General features: G+C 43.9%; 1 protein-coding gene across 1 annotated transcript in view; it reads left to right on the top strand.

Moving 5' to 3' along the window:
* The window catches only part of ABHD17C (abhydrolase domain containing 17C, depalmitoylase), a 38,330-nt gene extending 20,985 nt beyond the window's left edge, over positions 1–17,345 (top strand). Inside the window, exons 2-3 of the mRNA XM_066592784.1 lie at positions 12,582–12,761; positions 15,685–17,345. Coding sequence (XP_066448881.1) covers positions 12,582–12,761; positions 15,685–15,904 — 400 coding nt within the window. The 3' untranslated portion in view covers positions 15,905–17,345. The remainder of the gene's footprint in view (positions 1–12,581; positions 12,762–15,684) is intronic.
* Positions 17,346–18,646: the final 1,301 nt, after the last annotated feature.

The following is an 18,646-nucleotide window of genomic DNA, read 5'->3' as shown; positions in this document are numbered from 1 at the left end:
TCCCGCCTCTTTCCCCTGCAGAGAGGGACAGCATATATCAGCCAGGTGTGAAAACCCGGCCGATATACAGATGTCTGAAAACGGATGATTTTAACCAAAACCATCATTCATCCGGTGGAATTTAGCAACAAATGATCGTTCTACCCGAGCAATAACAGACTGTCATCGTTTGAAAAAATGTTGGGCACATTTGAAATCTGTCTCGTAGTCTAACAAAAGATGTTTCGTCCGTTGCCCGGTATCATTGAACTTGTGTGGCCGGTTTGAGCAACTGTCCCTGCCAGTATGGACTATATGTGTGTGGCTGTACCTGCTTAATGAACGCTCACCGGATGATCGTTTGTTCAACGGTGGTTCAGTTAGCGGCACATTTCTAGCATAAAGGGCAGAAACAATATGTTGTAGAGCTGTTCTACAGCACTCATTAATTGTGCCTTATAACATGTCCAGTTATCAATACAAAAAGCTTCATGAATTATCCTGATTTCTTCAGGATTCATTAATAGATGTTGCTCTGAGCATTGCCCTTTACTTTGGTGCACATGAGATATTGCTATTAGCAAGAAGCCCCTTTCATTTCCAACCTAAGGTCTTTTCAGATTGCATTTTGTATTATCTTCTGGGGTTCCATCTGAAAACAGGATTCAGATGCAGCCAGAGACTTTCATTTCTATTCAAGCGGGCTCCAGTTCCTCTCCGGCATTTGCATCATTCAAGCGGGCTCCAGTTCCTCTCCGGCATTTGCATCATTCAAGCGGGCTCCAGTCCCTCTCCGGCATTTGCATCATTCGAGCGGGCTCCAGTCCCTCTCCGGCATTTGCATCATTCGAGCGGGCTCCAGTCCCTCTCCGGCATTTGCATCATTCGAGCGGGCTCCAGTCCCTCTCCGGCATTTGCATCATTCGAGCGGGCTCCAGTCCCTCTCCGGCATTTGCATCATTCGAGCGGGCTCCAGTCCCTCTCCGGCATTTGCATCATTCGAGCGGGCTCCAGTCCCTCTCCGGCATTTGCATCATTCGAGCGGGCTCCAGTTCCATCTGAATCCCGTGGTCTGAGCAGAGCCTTACTGTCATAGTGATAAGACCCATTACTTCTCAAATTCTGTGCTGGACACATAATTGCACCTAATCACTGTAAAGTTACATATTGCAAATATCTCTACATTGCAGGAATCTATACAATTAGTGCCAACATATTCGACAGCTGTTATCTTTCACCTCAGTTGCTGTCCCCATTTGGGCTCATAATCTAAATTTCAAATTAACCTATCAGTGTATTTTGAAGTTTGGGGTTATACTTTACATGGAGAGAACATAGAAACTCCATGCGGAAGATGTTGGTCAGATTGGACCCCAGGATCGCAGTGCTGCATAGCAGTAGTGCTAAGCACTGAGCCTTTCTAATACTCAGGAATGGAAGATCTACCTAGTTATGGATTGGTCTGTAATATTACCCCTAAATTAAGCCATTTAGTAATGGACTTGTTTGGAAAACATTGTGTCATCAAGTACGGCCACAACCTGTAATATAGAAATTCTTTATTTCTGCATTCATTTAATGGAAATGACTTATACATAGAGATGAGCAAGCATACTCGCTAAGCGCAATTACTCGAGTGAGCATTGCCCTTAGCGAGTACCTGCCCGCTCGGAAGAAAAGATTCGGGTGCCGGTGGGGGACGGGGAATGGAGGGGAGATCTCTCGCCCCCCCCCTCCCCCCCCCCCCCCGCTCCCTCCCGCAACTCACCACCCCCCCGCGTCGGCAGACTAATCTTTTCTTCCAAGTGGGCAGATACTCACTAAGGGCAATACTCGCTCATCTCTACTTATACAGCAAACAATTTTAAAGAGAATGTATCTATACTTTGTGTTGTGCTCACTGAGATCAGCACATTTATAGAGACAGACATGGTGGTTCCAGTGTTGTCGCTTATGGAGGGATTGTGGAGAACTTACAGCTCGTTTCTGCAGCAGTTGAGTCCAGCCTATTGATAAGGATCCAATAACGCCACCCACCTGCCGTGACTGACGGTCTTCTAGCCATTGCATGCTTAGAGAACTGCCAATCACAGTGGGTGGAGCTTATGAATAAGCTGGACTCCTCTCTTGCTGGGAGCTGCGGAAACGAGCTGTAAGTTCTCCAAAATCCCTGCACATTACCCTATAAGTGATACCATTGGAATCAGCATGTCTGACACTAAAGTGCTCACTGAGGACAGCACAATATAAAGTACCGACACGGTCCCTTTAAGCATATTCATACAAAATCCTACATATTTTCTGTTTTTGTAATGTAATCACTTTGGCAGTTTGCTGACTAGTAAACCGGGAGTGATGATGCTTCTGAACCTCTACTATGCCGGTCTGTGGCCCGCCAGGCTATGCTGAGCATGTGATAATGCGTTCTCTGACTTACAGTAATCATATGGTTGTAGTTAGCCATGTCCTTTACATTAGCAGACAATAGAACGTGGCAGATTTTCCTGCAGTGCACTGAACCACGCAGCGGTTTCTTGTTCTGCATTCTTCTTCTAGAGTTGGTATCTTTATATTTACACAACATAATCCTCTAAATTCTATTTACTGATTTTATTAATTGGCATTGTAAAGTAAAACCATGGCATTTCATGGTTAGAATAAATATTAATATTTCATGCTTCTTGGAAGCATTAAATATTGTAGATTGAATTAAAACTTTCCTGCCATGGATTTGTTTCCGAATGGCATAGCAGAGGTCAGACAATTCGGCTTGTTGATCCATCCTTCCCCCTGACGTCTGCCCCATACTTATTCTATCAGCAGCTGATCCTGCCAAATTCAGCTGGATTGGCAGATTTTTTTTATTTTGTGTACAACCAGCTACAGTTAAAAAGTAACCACTTTCCTAAAACTTTTGACGTGTCACAGAAGCACGTCAAAAGTTTTGATCAGTAGTGGTCTGGCTATTGGGAGCCCACAGCGCTCACTTGAGTGAAATGCCCCTGCGGCCGTGTTCATTACACTTTGGCTGTTGTCGGACTCCAGATCTACAGATGTTTTTTGAATTCTCTCTGACATGGCAGGAGTTACTTTTGCACTTTCATTCTCTCAGTTTTGTCTTTTAACGTGGATTCAGTTCTTGCAGCTCGAAAGGCGCAGATGATGTCTATGTGCAGTACTGATGGCCGTAAGGTGTAGTATAACCAGAGCAACCCTCCCACCGTAAGGCATCTTACACACGACCGTATGCAGCTAAAAATCGCATGAATGAAGAATAACCTCGATCAAAGTCCCAATCTTAGCATTTTCTCATCCGATCACATGGGCGACGTATTGGCGAAAAAATACGCTGCTGCGTGGTAATCCCTCGGTTTTCAGAAATCCTCGTAATGACTGCTAATGCGCAAATAGAGCCAGCTGTCGTCTTTTCCAAGCGTTGGACACAGATAAACTCCCTCACCTTCCCTTTTTTTCCCCACTCCCATAGAAGCCTATGGGAGCTTCCATGCACCTAAAAATCGCTCATCTGAATGTATACATTGGAAACTAATGCCTCAGGCGCAATTTTTTTTGACGTGGCTACAATAGCTCCGTAATATACAGTCATGTGAATAAGGCCTAATGCACGGGTCACATTTTTACATCCTATTGCAGATTGTTTTTATTTTTTTGATGAATAGAAAATAAAAAAAAAATGCAAATGATCGTCTTTCCTTGAGCGCTCATTCACACAGGCATGTATGTGCAGCGTATTATGCATGCAATGTTTGCATGCAGAATACGCAGTGAATAGAACCTATTGATTTCAATGGCTTCTTTCACTTTGTACATCGCGTTAAACAGTATACTAATCTTAATTGGTTTACATAAATACACAGGAAAAGTCTGTATTCTGTGTGTATTTATGCACAAAACCAATAGGATTTTGTGCATTTTTTTATGTGCCTAAATACGCTGCGTATTTACGTGAGTAAAAAGTGCTGCCAATAGGAAACAAAAAACCCGCAGCACAACAGTGTATTTCGGGCCATAAAATACGCTGTATATTCACCGACCGAAATACGCATACACCCATTCTCCTTGGGCTCGGAGAAATAACCCTGTCCCATGTAGTGGGGACCTGCTGCAGGGAAATAACCCTGTCCATGTAGTGGGGACCTGCTGCAGGGAAATAACCCTGTCCATGTAGTGGGGACCTGCTGCAGGGAAATAACCCTGTCCATGTAGTGGGGACCTGCTGCAGGGAAATAACCCTGTCCGTGTAGTGGGGACCTGCTGCAGGGAAATAACCCTGTCCGTGTAGTGGGGACCTGCTGCAGGGAAATAACCCTGTCCGTGTAGTGGGGACCTGCTGCAGGGAAATAACCCTGTCCGTGTAGTGGGGACCTGCTGCAGGGAAATAACCCTGTCCATGTAGTGGGGATCTGCTGCAGGGAAATAACCCTGTCCATGTAGTGGGGACCTGCTGCAGGGAAATAACCCTGTCCATGTAGTGGGGACCTGCTGCAGGGAAATAACCCTGTCCATGTAGTGGGGACCTGCTGCAGGGAAATAACCCTGTCCATGTAGTGGGGACCTGCTGCAGGGAAATAACCCAGTCCATGTAGTGGGGACCTGCTGCAGTGAAATAAACCTGTCCATGTAGTGGGGACCTGCTGCAGTGAAATAACCCTGTCCATGTAGTGGGGACCTGCTGCAGTGAAATAAACCTGTCCATGTAGTGGGGACCTGCTGCAGTGAAATAACCCTGTCCATGTAGTGGGGACCTGCTGCAGTGCTCCACTGCAGTACATGGTCATTCTTCTCTTGCCGTCTGCATTTTCATTGATGGGATTGTGCAGTCTAATATCAAACCACAAGCACAACTGATACATTATTGAAGCCTCTCCCAAAGAAGAGTGCTTGTGTTTTATTATTCTATTGATTTGGCAAATTGGGATTTCAGAATCTCATCACTATTTTTTTTCCTCTAAAGAGACCTATCATTTTAGATTTATGGGAAATGCATAAGGTAGTGCACACCTACTGTAGAGGTACTGGGGATCGGAATTAGCTGAGGAGGTTTAATTTGTAGTTTTAACAAATAAAGAGAAGTGGAAAAATGTTGCTTTCCTCTTCTATTTCCTATTGTGTTTGCTTGCCAAATCTAGGCAGAATATCAGACCTGCAGAACAAGACTGTTCTCGCCACACGTTGCAGGCGTCAGGCTTTTGATGAACCGAAAAAGTTGAAATATTTAGGAAGTGGAAAACAAAAAAGGACTAGCCTTAAGGCCCATTTACACGGAAAGATGATCGCTCAAATTTCGTTCAAAAGATAACTTGAACGACAGTTTTGAGCGATCATTTTCCATAAACTACTTAGTAGCTTATTAGCGTGCAAAGGAAGCCTTTCGCTGAATGCAGATAACAGCTGGAGCTCTGTTATCTGCATTCAGCTCCATTGTTCTCCAGCGGGGTTGCTGCTGAAAGAATACTGTCAGCGCTATCCTGCAGAGAACTCGGCGTGCGGTCTGATAAGGCTGCGTGATGATTTTCAAGCTGGCTTGCAGTCAGCAATAAACGAATAGTGCAGGGTGGGCGCGCGTTTAGACACGACGATTATCGCTCAAAAGATGGCTTTTGAGCGAATTTTGAGTGATAATCGTTGTCTAAGTGGGCCTTTAGGACAGTGTCTCTAATTAGCTCAATCTAATTATGTTGTTTTTAACACATGCAAACTTTGTGCTTCACTTTCATAAGAAGCCAGCTAATTAGAGTATGTCTTACAGTATGCTGTCCTATCAAAAGTAATCTTTACATATGTTAATACTTAGTGAAGCTCCTTTGGCCCTAATGACATCAGATACGCTCCGTGGCATACTTTCTACTAACGTCTGCTACACTTCAGCTGGTATTTCCCTCAATTCATCCTGCAAACATCTGTAGAGTTCTCTCGAAAGAAGATGGGCTCTGTTAATATTTTCTGACCCGACATTCCTGCTTGTCCTAAAGATGCCCAGTAGGGTTCGTGTCGTGAGTCTGTGCAGCCAGTCCGATCATGAAACATCCATATCCTGAAACCAGCGTAAAATAGAATTGGATTTGGGACCAGGCTCTTTGTCGTGTTGAAAGCAGGACTGTGTGGAGTCAGTCAGCGTCATTTTGGTAGTCAGTAGAAATGTACATGTTGGCAGCACATTATTGTCTACAATATCCGGTTCCACCTCCATGCTCATGGTTCTTGTCACTACAACCAATGGACTGAGACCACGCCACGTAAAACATACAAAGACCATAACTGAACCTCCGCCGTACTTCTACCCTACCCAGGTACCTTCATTTGATTTTGAAGATGAAAAAGCGTAATTCATCACTCCATAGAACGTTCTTCCATTGCTCAATTGTTAAATCACAACATTTTTTTGCATCATTGTAGATGGACCGATGTATCTTTTATGAGTACTTGTCAGATGTTTGCAGGATGATTGGAGGGAATTACCAGCTGAAGTGTATCAGACATTATTGAAAGTATGCCACAGAGTGTATGTGATATCATTAGTGCCAAAGGTACCCCACTAAGTATTTGATATATGTAAATACATACTTTTTATTATTACTAGAGATGAACGAGCATGCTCGCTAAGGACAATTACTCGAGCGAGCATTGCCCTTAGCGAGCACCTGCAGATCCGCTCCCACCTGCTCACTCCCGCAACTCGCAGCTCACCCGCGCCGGCACCCGAACCTTTTCTTCCGAGCGGGCAGGTACTCGCTAATGACCATGCTCGCTCGAGTACTTGTCCTTAGCGAGTATGCTCGCTAATCTCTAATTATTACTCAAATATCCAATTACTTTTAGTAGGATAGTGTATGATTGCAAATCACAGTGCTGGTAGAAAACCCTGGGCCACACAAGGGGAATATATGTACTTCATGTGGAAGTTACCCTGGGTTTATATCTGGAAGCGGTCAGGCATGCCGACCAAACCATCAGGACCACCATATGTCCACTAGTTGCCGTAGTATGGACACAACAGTGCAGCTGCTCATCAGATTATAATTTATAGACCTATTGGTCAATATGTTACAATCTGAGACGAAAACCCCCCCTTAAACCAGATGTCCGTTGTGCAAGTGAAGTGTTTGGGAACTTTTTGCAGAGTTTACCAGAATTGTGAGCCACAAAGACTCTTGCAATAATTGAAGTCTTTCTTTATCTTGCAGCGACAACTGAAGCGTGCTCAACATTGTCGCAGCTCCACTAGATAGCTTATTTCTCCCAGTATTGCATACAAGAGCCTGTGAAGAAACAGTAATGAGTTTAGTGTCTGGTGATCTGCTGTTTATGTTTAATGCTGCTCTCCCCCAGGTTGGCAATGTTTAGTTTGGTGGTTTCATTTAGTTTGTGGTTGATTCTAGGAATGTCTGGAGTGAGGTCATTTGCCTCCTCCTTTTCCATTCCATGTCACCAGGGGCACATTGGTTAGTGCAGCCAGCGCTGTTAGTAATCACTTGCTACTTGCCAGTTGTTTATCCAGTTGGAGCCTAGTTTGGGCGGTTACTGCACCTGCTGCGAACAAAGGGGGGCGGTCTTGATGGTTCCCAGTTTATGACCAGATACCAAGTTTCATGTATTTTTGGTTTAGGCCATTGTAGACCTTCTCATTGGTCTCGCTATCTCAGATATAGGTGGGTTACCTATTTTTCGGAATAGCCCAACTGCTATAGTTCTTAGTTGTGGCCATCTAATGAGGCCCTATTTCTAGTTAGAAGAACACTTTGGGCGAAACACCTTGTTATACCTAGTGGGGAGTTTTATTTCGTTCTTTAAAGGGCCGCTGCAGTGAATTTTTTTCCCCCTTCATTATGTACCTAGCCTCCCAGTGCATACAAGTCAGCTAGTATTACCTTGTTTAGTTGTTTGTGTTTTTATCCGAAACTTTCTGGAGTTTCTCTCTTCAGGTGGGTCATGTGATCTCATGCTGACTGCTTGTATTGTCCAGGAGTTGGTATTTCAGGACCTCCTGTATGATATTACATGGACTGTTCCACACGTACTCTTTACAGGTGGGGATATAACGCCTATCACAGTTACTGGTGATGATTAGAGGCTGCTGTCACACCTTTATAATGGAGAGAATTCATCCTCCATGGCTGCATACTTCTGGTCTTTAGCTTAGGCCGCCTGCACACGCCAGAGCCGGATTCCGCTCAGACTGCGGCCGTCGACACTGCATACCTGTGTTTTCTCTTCTGTACTGTGGATGGTCGCAGCGAGTCACCGTCGGACATGCACAGTACAGAATTTTTCAGTATGAGAACCAGGAAGCGGGTGAGTATTAAAATTGGTCACCTCTCCTAACAGCAACATAAGTTAGTTTATGCTGCTTTAAGCCGGCTTCACACGACCGGGTCGGATTCCGCACGCGGGAGACTTACAGTGGATTCCGGCAAGTGACCCTGCGTACCTGTAGTTTCTGGATTGCGTATGACCATGGCAGCTTGCCATCGGTCATGTGCCGTACAGTTTTATTTTTTTTTTCAATATTTGTATTTCCTGCGCTGTCGCTTAGTGATGATGCGGGTAGCTGCAGCCCATAAACAATGTTAATTGCGTATGCGCTTTGGGTCGGACGGCATTGGAGGCAGTCCACACGGAATCCGCAGCAAAATAGATCATACTGCAATTTATTTTATTCTCTTTCCTCCGCTTGCGGAATACACAATTCGTATCTGCGAGTGTGAGCGGAAAAAACGATCTTGCGTGCCTGTCTAATTGTGCGATTTGCTGCGGATGACAATGGAAGATTCCGCAATAAGAATCCAGTCGTGTGACAGGTTTCCCTTTAAAGGTACTTCACACATAGCGGAAATGCCTTCTGCAGCCTTCACCCAGCAGCCGCTACTAAGCGCTGCGGCAGCCAGTTAGGTGATACAGGAGTTAGGGGAGTGGATTCGCAGCTGATTGCAAGTCAAACTCTGCCCCAATGTTGTGGATTTTGACTTCATTTTTGATGTTGAAATGCTGCCGGATTTTCTGCTGTGGAAAATGTGCAGCATTTCCGCTCCGTGTGAACATAACCTATACGGGCTTTACAACATAACCTATACGGGCTTTACAACATAACCTATACGGGCTTTACAGCAATTCCTTGATTTTATTTTTTCCTAAGGCTTTTAAACTTCCCACACATAATTGTCCTCCAGTTTGTAATGACATGTTGCCATGTAAATGCTATTTGTCAGGTGCACTTTTATCATGCCGGTATGTCTTGTCCCACATGCATTGTGTTGGTGATGCCGCACCACTTATCCGTCCTCCCCTTGGGTATAACCATCGCTCTTTAGTGCTGCTCTAATGAGATACAGGATTGAGAGAGAGAGGAAAATGAAATGATAACTTTGCAGCAGCTTGCGGCGGCTCCGGATGACATTTCCAAGGCCCTGCGGCTCCAGTCTGTCGCTATTAAATCTTCAGCTCCTCTCCAGCCTCTGTGAAGACGTGGAACGTCACACTTGGCAAGTCAGAAATATGAGTCCAAACATGACGTCTCCTCCAACTTACTAAACCCCCAAACCCAGTGCAAATTAACCACAGGGTCATCGGAACAGTCAAGGGTCTCATTTTGGTTTTCTGGGGAACTTGTGTTTTCCTCGCATTCTTGCTGCTAATGTGAAGCAGGAGCCGGAGTCTTGCATCTCCTGATATTACTGCTCGCCCACCTATAATGCTCGCTACAGGCTGGAAGGGTGTTTACATGTCTTACTGCAAAAGAAAAGTGGAATGGTGCATACTCATGATTGCAATGTCAAGCACCATCCACCTCTATATCTGTGCATGTGACAGTATATACAAGTCAGCTACTATTACCTTGTTTAGTTATTCTCTATCTGAAACGTTTTGGAGTTTTTCTGATCAGGTGGGTCATGTGATCTCATTCTGAGCGCCTGAGATTTATTTGTCTCTACCCAGGAGTTAGTATTTGTCATCAGGACTTCCTGTATAATATTACATAGACTGTTTCTCGCACACTCTTCACTGATAGGGAAATAAACTCCCATCACAGTTACTGGTGATGATTAGAGGCTGTTCTGACACCTTTATAATGGAGATAATTCATCCTCCATGACTGCATACTTCTGGTCTTTAACTTATTTGGATGCATATACAGAGTAGTAATAATTACAGTGTCCCCCCAGCAGGCAGTGATGGTGCAAGCTCTGGCTGGTCATGTGATGCTGCGTTGATGCATCATGGGATTGCTAATATAGTATAGAGGAAGGAAAAGATCTAAACATCAAGGTGGTGGCTGATAAGCATGAAAATCAGCGCAATATGTATATGAGCCGTTCAGACGGGTGACATCCAAGCAGGTGAGGGGTTTAGGGATGAAAAAATATGTTTTCTCTAGAGTAGATCTTTAGTTGGCTAAGGCTTTAACAGGCATAAATAACACTGTATTCGTTTTGCCTGGAGTTGGTTCAAGTTGCCAGCATTAAGACATTTCAAAGCAAAGTGTATTCCGAGGCGAAGAGCCGCAGTAGATTTGGTGCCTGAACTGTAGGACCTTCCCTGGTTGGTCATGTGCTATATTCGGATGGTCACTCATAAGACCATCCGGCCTGGCATATGTAGGTCAACCTCTGAAAGGTGACAACACACAAGTTTGTGTTTGCTGCCCTTGTGGTATGATGTAGTGCTTGCACTAGTTGGTTTACATGGAGGGTTAGATGTTATCCAATCAAATACTGGTGAACTCATTAGTAATACAACATGTCGTGATGCGTAACTTATAACTAAAGCCAGCTTGATACAGGCTTAAGCGTATTTCCGCACACATTTGCGCTGCTTATTTGCTTGATGGGCATTGTGTTTTTGTGCGCCCATGTTTTACTGTATTTTTTGCATGTGCAAAAAAAAAACCACACGAGCATGCTGGCATTGATGACAATGGGCAATTAAGTTAGAGTAGTTAATATGTGCTATATTTGTGTGCAATACGCACTAAAATAGAACATGCGGCATATTTTATGATGCAAACTCAAACTGTGTGCAAAGTAGGCTCATATGAACAAACCCATTGAAATCAGTGGGTTCTATTCCCTGCGTATTTCACGGGCAAATTCTGTATGCGCAATACGCCGCAATAATGAGTTTGTGTGAATAAGCACTAAAACATTGGAAGTTAAGAGTATCTTGAGAGGAGAAAGCAGCGTGAACTTTATTTCACAAGCAATTTTTTTCCCTGTAATGCTCACATCCTGTTAGGGCTCCTGCACACTGGCGACAGCGATATTGGGCCGTGATTGGGCCTCGCCATCCTTCTGAAAACCCCTGGATGCGAGGCGTTTTCACATGGATACAGCCTCACAACCCTCCGGGTGTTCCCTTTATCCCCGCCGCAGCATCGCAGGAGTGAAAGCATCGCAAATGAGAATGAAATCATTGGTTTCATAATCATGCGTTTCCACTCTCTCGAATCGCGTGATTTTTCTCGCCAGTGTGAAGGAGCCCTTAGACTCTCTTCCTCCATCATTAATAGCTTCTGTTTAACGCATGCAGCAGGAAAGGTGCTCTTTTGTGTAATCTAACAGAGGCTGCCGCAGATCCCCCAATGTGGCATCACAAAATGCAGAGGATACATTTGTATCCTTGATAAGTACATGTTAAACATATGCCACTGCTGGGCATCCATAAACCGTAGTAGTATCTGTGTAATAGCTATGTCAAGAAGCACTGTTGGAAAGTGTATGACATAGACATTAAACGGATGCCATAGGGCGGCATCGGTCACCCATAAGTAATTCTGGTAGCCTGTTAACCTATTTTTCCCGGATGCATCTGGATGAGATGTTCCGTCTGCTGTGCTATTCAGTCCATATAATAACTATCCCCGACGGATACTGTACGAGAGGAGGCCAAGAGGGCACTTCTCCATCAAATACATTCTTAGCTGATGACATGGTATTTGGGGGATGACTATGGAAGCCATTGGAGCAAAACGGGCTAATCCATTTAGGAAGTCAAAGCTGATCAAACGTCTTCTCCTCGGCCAGTATGAAGTGTTGGGCTTAGAAGGAGGTGCTGAAATCTTCCAAGAGGGATTTTCTCTTCCCCTGACTGTCATGTGGCGAACACCTGCCGTTATGGCGCTATTCTTCTGGCCGTCCTTCCTGCCTGACCCGCCGGCTCTCACTGCGGAGTTCACAAGTGCCTACTGTGAAAAGCTCTCTGAGGCTCCTCCATTTGTGAAATCCCTTCTCCCCCAATTACGATGTTTGCTGACTAGACAGATGACTTCTGCCCATGTACTGTCTGGAGCCGCAGAGTATTACTGCCGTGTCTGTCTGCTACATTTCTGTGGGATTACTCTTTCCCCTCTACTAGGAGTTTTCATGGATTTTCTTATTTTGCTTCTCCTTCTCAACTTTTTTCCAGTTACATTTTAATGTTCTTGAAGGTATTGCTATTTACTCAGCCTCGAGCCGCCAGGAATCTCTTAACATTGTAAATATGCAGGTCTGCCATGTGCTACACGCTGCTTTCTTACCGCAGGATTGTGCCATAGAAAAAGTTGTTGAAGCTGATGTTCCTAAATTTCCTTTTTTTTTTCTTTACAGATATGGAGTCAGCCCTGAGAATATTATCCTCTACGGCCAGAGCATTGGCACGGTCCCTACGGTAGACCTCGCATCACGTTATGAATGTGCGGCTGTCATTCTACATTCCCCCCTTATGTCGGGGCTGCGGGTTGCTTTTCCTGACACAAGGAAAACCTACTGTTTTGACGCCTTCCCCAGGTAAGAAAACAAAGTACTCACAAAAAAGTGGTTAAAAAAGCATAGCTAAGATCCTCAGGATCAGTCATCAACATCAAAGCAGTGGGAATCTACTACTTGGGACCCCCGCTGATTGAAGAGGCAGCAGGTGCTCAGGTGAGCTCCACGGCCTCTTCTCTGCCTTGTGACATCACTTTCATTGGTCACATGCCATGCAAACAGCTCGGTCCATTCAAGTGAATGGGTTGAGCTTCTAAACAAGCCCAGCTGTTATAAAACATAAGGCTCTATGCCTGGTATGCAATGAAGTGGCCGCAGCGCTCACCCCATATATCTGCTCTGTGGACCACCACTGATCTGATATTGATGACCTATCCTGCATACAGGTGATCAGCATCTTAGTTCCAGAAAACCACTTTAGGTATTAGTGGTAAGCAGGTGACATGAATGGTTTCTTGATATAACAAAGCTATTGTTTAGCAAACTCCAGTAAGTCCAGTTTCTCTTTGACTTCGAGCCCAAACTTCTTATGGAAAATAAAGTTCTTCCTCCTCTTATTAATGCTGCGCGGTGTTCTTGCCAGACTTCCCTTATTGTGCAAGGTCTGCTCAGTGTTAGAATACCAAGCGCTCTGAATTGGTCGGATCATCTTGGCATTAGAAGCGTAATACTTATATTTTCTGAAATTACAGCTGTTTTCAGCATTCGATCACCCTGACATTTCGGGGATAAATGTTTCAGCTGTGGAGGAACTGTCCACAGACTGTGCTGTTTAAATATTGGCTTCCCCTCTGGTCGGAAGAGTAGTTGGCCAAGGGAACCATTCCAGTTTTTGCAAAATGCTAATATTGTTTAACTCGAGCAAATGAACAAGCAGCGGCAGAAATGTCATTACTGAAGTAAGCTGTGCAAAGGTAAGCGTGAATCCTGTGTTATGTAATGCTCAGTATTTAGCATTCAGCCTTTTTAATCAAGTTAAAGGGATTTTCCGCTCTGCACCACTTTCAAGTTATTTGCTATCTATGAATTGAAGGTTCCTGTTTATTTCCACAGGCTGAAAAGCAGTGCAGAACTAATACTTCTCACAGCCGAGCAATGAATACAACTGTCTAGACAAGTGCTTCCCAGCCTTGGGTACCCCTGTGAAAATATTTTTACCGCAGGGCACCTGTACCAAAAAAGGGGCGATCACGGGCACATGGTTGCATAGCTTATCATGACGTTTGAGTTAACCTCCGTTACTACAGTGGTCCCTATAGTAATGGCGCCCCCTCTCAGTGGGCCCAGTTGTAACCGTGCCCTCTGAGTGGCACCAGTAGTAATAGTGCCGCTCTTAGTGGTCTCAGTAGTAATAGTGCACCCCTTAGTGACCACTGTAGTAATAGCGTGTCACAGATGACCCTGAAGGACCATGGCCTCTAGGACTCTGATGCCCCATAATGCCTGCCACAGACAATTATATATGCTACCATAATGCCTGGCTGCCTTAGATGCCCCTAAAGGGCCCTAAACTCAGATGCCCACAGAGTGTCTGGTGTCACTGTCCTTCCCCAAACCACAATGTGCGGCCTCACTATGCCCCTCCCATTCTCCTCAAACAACCAGAGATAATTGATCCCTAGTAGCCACCTCATGCTTCCCCAGAGGGCCTCCGCTGTCATTGCAGCGCAGCAGGTGCCACCTTCTTCAATTGGCCATGGATGGAACTCCCACCAATCTTGGTCTGCCATTGGCGGTGAGCAAAACAGCAGGGGAAGGGGAGTATTCTCAATGGTGGCTGAGTTATTCCCATCCTGGGAGCCGCAGCACCCCTGGCGGGTTTTCACGGCACCCTGGTTCGGAATCGCTAGTCTAGACAGTGTTCTCTATCAGCCTTGAGCCCATGTTTTTCCCAGGGGTTTGTTTAGACAATCTACTGTTCTAACAAGCCCTTAGCTGTGTGAAATTTAAGGTATTGTGGGTTTTCAGGCCATGGATGTAAATAAAGACATCCTAAATTCCAAGAAAGTATTTGACACTGGGCTTCATTCACACTCAGATTTTCTGCAACAGGAAATCCACTGAGGATTATGGTGCAAATGTGCATCAAAATACACATGCAACACGCAAAAATTTCGATGCAAATTTTACCCTGTCTTTTCCAGTGATGCAATCTGCCCTGAAGATCCACAGCATAAATAGGCATTCCTTGGATTTTAAATCAGCACTTTTCCAGCATCTTGTGATCCCAATATACTGCAGATTTTCCACCTCCAGTTCTGCTGTGGGGATCCGCAGTGAACATCAGCCACACCTGAACCTTACTCATAAGGCCATATTCACACCGCCAAGATGGACAGAACTTGTATGGAAAATTAACCCATTCATTTGGGGTATTCACATAAGCAACTTCTTTACTCGGACCAATGGTCGGAGTTTGAACGCTTCATGTCCTATTTTCATGCGAGCCTTGTAATGTGCGGTGTCCCGCACTACAGTCAGCACATGGATGGGTGTCTGTGTGGTGCGGTGCGAGTTGTTCTTGTCCTGAAAATCTCGGGCGCACCTCTCTTGGCTGTGTGAATACGGCCTAAAGAGCAAATAGTCTCAGGATGCATTGCCATAGCCTAGATATCAGATAAGTGATGTCATTAATATCCTCCAAAATCTAGAAGACAGACGTGAGTGGTGTGCCGTCTCATCCAGTGTTTGCTCTCTCGCCTTTTTTCAGAGGGTTCATGTTTGGCTGGTTATACAAGTGACTCGCCATGTGGTCTCTGGAGACAAAGCGAGCCATAGCTTGGCAAGAGCTGCTGCCACTTTATTCCCGCAGTTGGTGCGGCTCACACCCCTGCTAGAAATATACCAACGTCGTCTGTCCTGAGACAATCCCTTCCAGTTGAGACCTCCTTTAAACATTTGTATATGTTTTCTACTAATAATCGTCTTGCTTTGTTTCTTGCAGCATTGACAAAATTTCCAAGGTGACATCTCCTGTGCTAATAATCCATGGAACGGAAGATGAAGTGATCGATTTCTCCCACGGCCTGGCAATGTATGAGCGCTGCCCACGAGCTGTTGAGCCTCTCTGGGTGGAAGGAGCGGGGCACAATGACATAGAGCTGTACGCGCAGTATCTAGAAAGACTAAAGCAGTTCATATCTCATGAGCTCCCCAACTCCTGAGAGCTTCCTCCGGTCTTACCTCAGTTACTGTGAACGGCAGAAGTGACCAGTCTGTAAAGACGTGTCCACTATGGTGCTGGGCAATCGTACCATTTGCCCAAACATGCCCACACTGGGGCTGGGTTACGCAGATCAAGCATCCAGTGGCACCCGTGTTTTTTTTGTTTTGTTTTTTTCTTTTTCTTTTCTTTTTTTGTTTTAACTTTTCGTGTTCATGTGCTGTCAGCTGCTGTAACTAAAATCTCAGCCTTTTAAAGGAATCCACAAAAAAAAAACAAAAAAAGGATCTGGAGCCTCATTTTTCTAGAGCACAGTTTATAGAACATGTTTACACAACACCGTTTTAGAGGACCTCCCTATGCTGCCGATTTAATCCCATCTAAACAGCTCTGGGGCCGCTGGATTTTCTTTTTTTTTGGATCTTATGCCGAATTTTAGCTGATAATAAGTATATTCTACTTCAATGGATGATCTTTTTTTTTTTTTTATTCTGAATCAAGAGGAGTTTTGCTTGTTTGGTAAATCATATAATGTGGTATTGTGATGGGGCATTTCCTGACAGATTTGTAATTCCCGGTAGGACGTTGAATAATTCAATATTTATCCATAATAAATTATTTCCATGTAATATCATGTACGACGAGTAAACGGATAGCGTTCATAGAGTATTAATTATTAATCTCTTGACAAATTCTTAACCGCGGCTCATGGGACATTCGCATAAGCAAAAAATGTGATGTAAAAATTTTAAATGTGAACATTTATTAGTAGAAAACTGAAACTTTTTGGGTTATTTTTCCGTTTTTGTTCCCGTATTCATGAATGCATTCCATACAGGTCACGTTGCTCCTTTTTTCGACACTGAAGTCTTGCCGTTCTGTTTATTTCTTGTCCTTATACACTGACAAATGACTGGCCCGTTTTTTAAACAGCTTCAAAGGGTTTTGTTAACTTTTTATCCCTGGATTTGTTTTGTTTTTCTATTAAGTGATTTTTTATAAGGATTTTTGAGAGAAAATCTGTAATAATACAAAAATTCTACTTCAGTTTGTAGTATGTATTTCCTTTTTTTTGACACTGGAAAAGGCACAAACTTGACTCTCGAAGTGTAACACTACATATTTGGGTCTGAATATGTCCCCTTGCTGGAGAGATGCAGGCTCGACTCGGTTCTTTATCCCTGTGGGTAAACAGGTGAACGTCCCTTTTCTTTGATCTTTGGCATTAAAGGGATTGTAGACCTGAAATATACTGTGAGTCTAAGAAATTGTTTTGTTAACAGAATATGCTCTGATTTGTTTCTTGTTGCTTGAGGACAGTACTGCAGTTGTGTTGGAATAAAGAATGCATGGAAAGGAGATCTCAGATCTGTGGTGTCTTTATTTCTATTTAAGTTGCAGAAAGTCACCTGTTGTTGGAATAAAGTTCTGATTTAACCTAATATTATACAATTGTATTCTTCTCCGCGCTACTGTGTAATGTATAAAATGTATATACATTGAAAACAATGCAATTTTCATTCTGGCCACTTGGTCTTCCTGGTTTGTACAGATCATTTTTCAATAGTCTCAGTAGGAAATGGACATGGCTTACCTCCTCTTGCTCCCTGCACAGGTCACAGGGCATACCCACAACCTCCTAAGTCAGTGAGTTTGTGTCCATGTGACTATTATAAAGCAAACGTCTTAACTGCTGTTCACAGTAAAGAAAATAGATGAAAAAAATGTCTGTATATAGTTTTAATTGGTAAAAAAAAGTATATAGTCATGTATTTAAAAGCATAGCAAAGTGGTGCTTTTTTGTTTTGTTTTGCTTTTTTTTTAATGAAATAAAAGTTCTATAATTTCATATTGGGGTTGTTCTAGGATCACAAGTTATCCCCTATCCACAGGATATCGGAAAATTTGCTGAACGGGTGGGGCTTTCACCTCTGAGACCCCCACCAATCCCAAGAACAGGGTTCTTGGGTCCTTGCTCGTCCTCACTGTGGACTTACTGCAGTGAGGAGGAGACTGAATGGAGCACTGGTTGCACAGACCCGCTGCCACTCCATTCACTTTCAATGGGACTGTTGGAGATAGCCATGCATCAAGCATTCAGGTATTTCTGTCAGCTCTATCGAAATGAATGGAGTGACATTCGCTTGTTCAGCGCTCCAATCACTGTTATATCACTGTGGGTGGTGAAGCCATCCCGCAGTGATACGCAGAGTGGGACATGGGACCCCCGATTCTTAATACTGGTAAGGGTCTCCGTGGGGAAAGGGCATAACTGGTGATACTAGTACAACCACTTTTAATAAAATGATACTAAGAATGCAATGCCTTACCGAAATATCATTTTTTCTTTTAGTTTTTTTTACATCTAAGACCCTGTACGCATCTGCATTGGCAATTCCTTTTATCTGTTCCATTATAGAAGCTGAAAAATGGATTTCAAGCTTTCTAAGGATCATCAGACACCAATGGTGTCTGATGGACCCTTTTGTCAACTGGTTCCATCTTGGTGTTTGTTACCAAGTTCTTTAGATTTTTTTTTTCTTTTCCGGTAAAATTACCAACTTGTTAGGAATTTTATAGACTCATTGAGGCATTCATTTGCCAAGTTCCTGTTTATTGAAAGTTAGAATTGATTTTCCTTTTCAAGAATTATGAGGTTTCTTTGAAGCTTTAACTGAGATGTCTTTTAAGCTAGGATTGATTACCATGTATGCTTATAGAATTTCCTTTTTAATGACGAATG

This window comes from Eleutherodactylus coqui, chromosome 2 (genome assembly GCF_035609145.1).
Source record: "Eleutherodactylus coqui strain aEleCoq1 chromosome 2, aEleCoq1.hap1, whole genome shotgun sequence".
Lineage (NCBI taxonomy): Eukaryota > Metazoa > Chordata > Amphibia > Anura > Eleutherodactylidae > Eleutherodactylus > Eleutherodactylus coqui.
The sequence above is the reverse complement of the archived record's forward strand: the minus strand, read 5'-3'. Positions and strand labels throughout refer to the sequence as shown.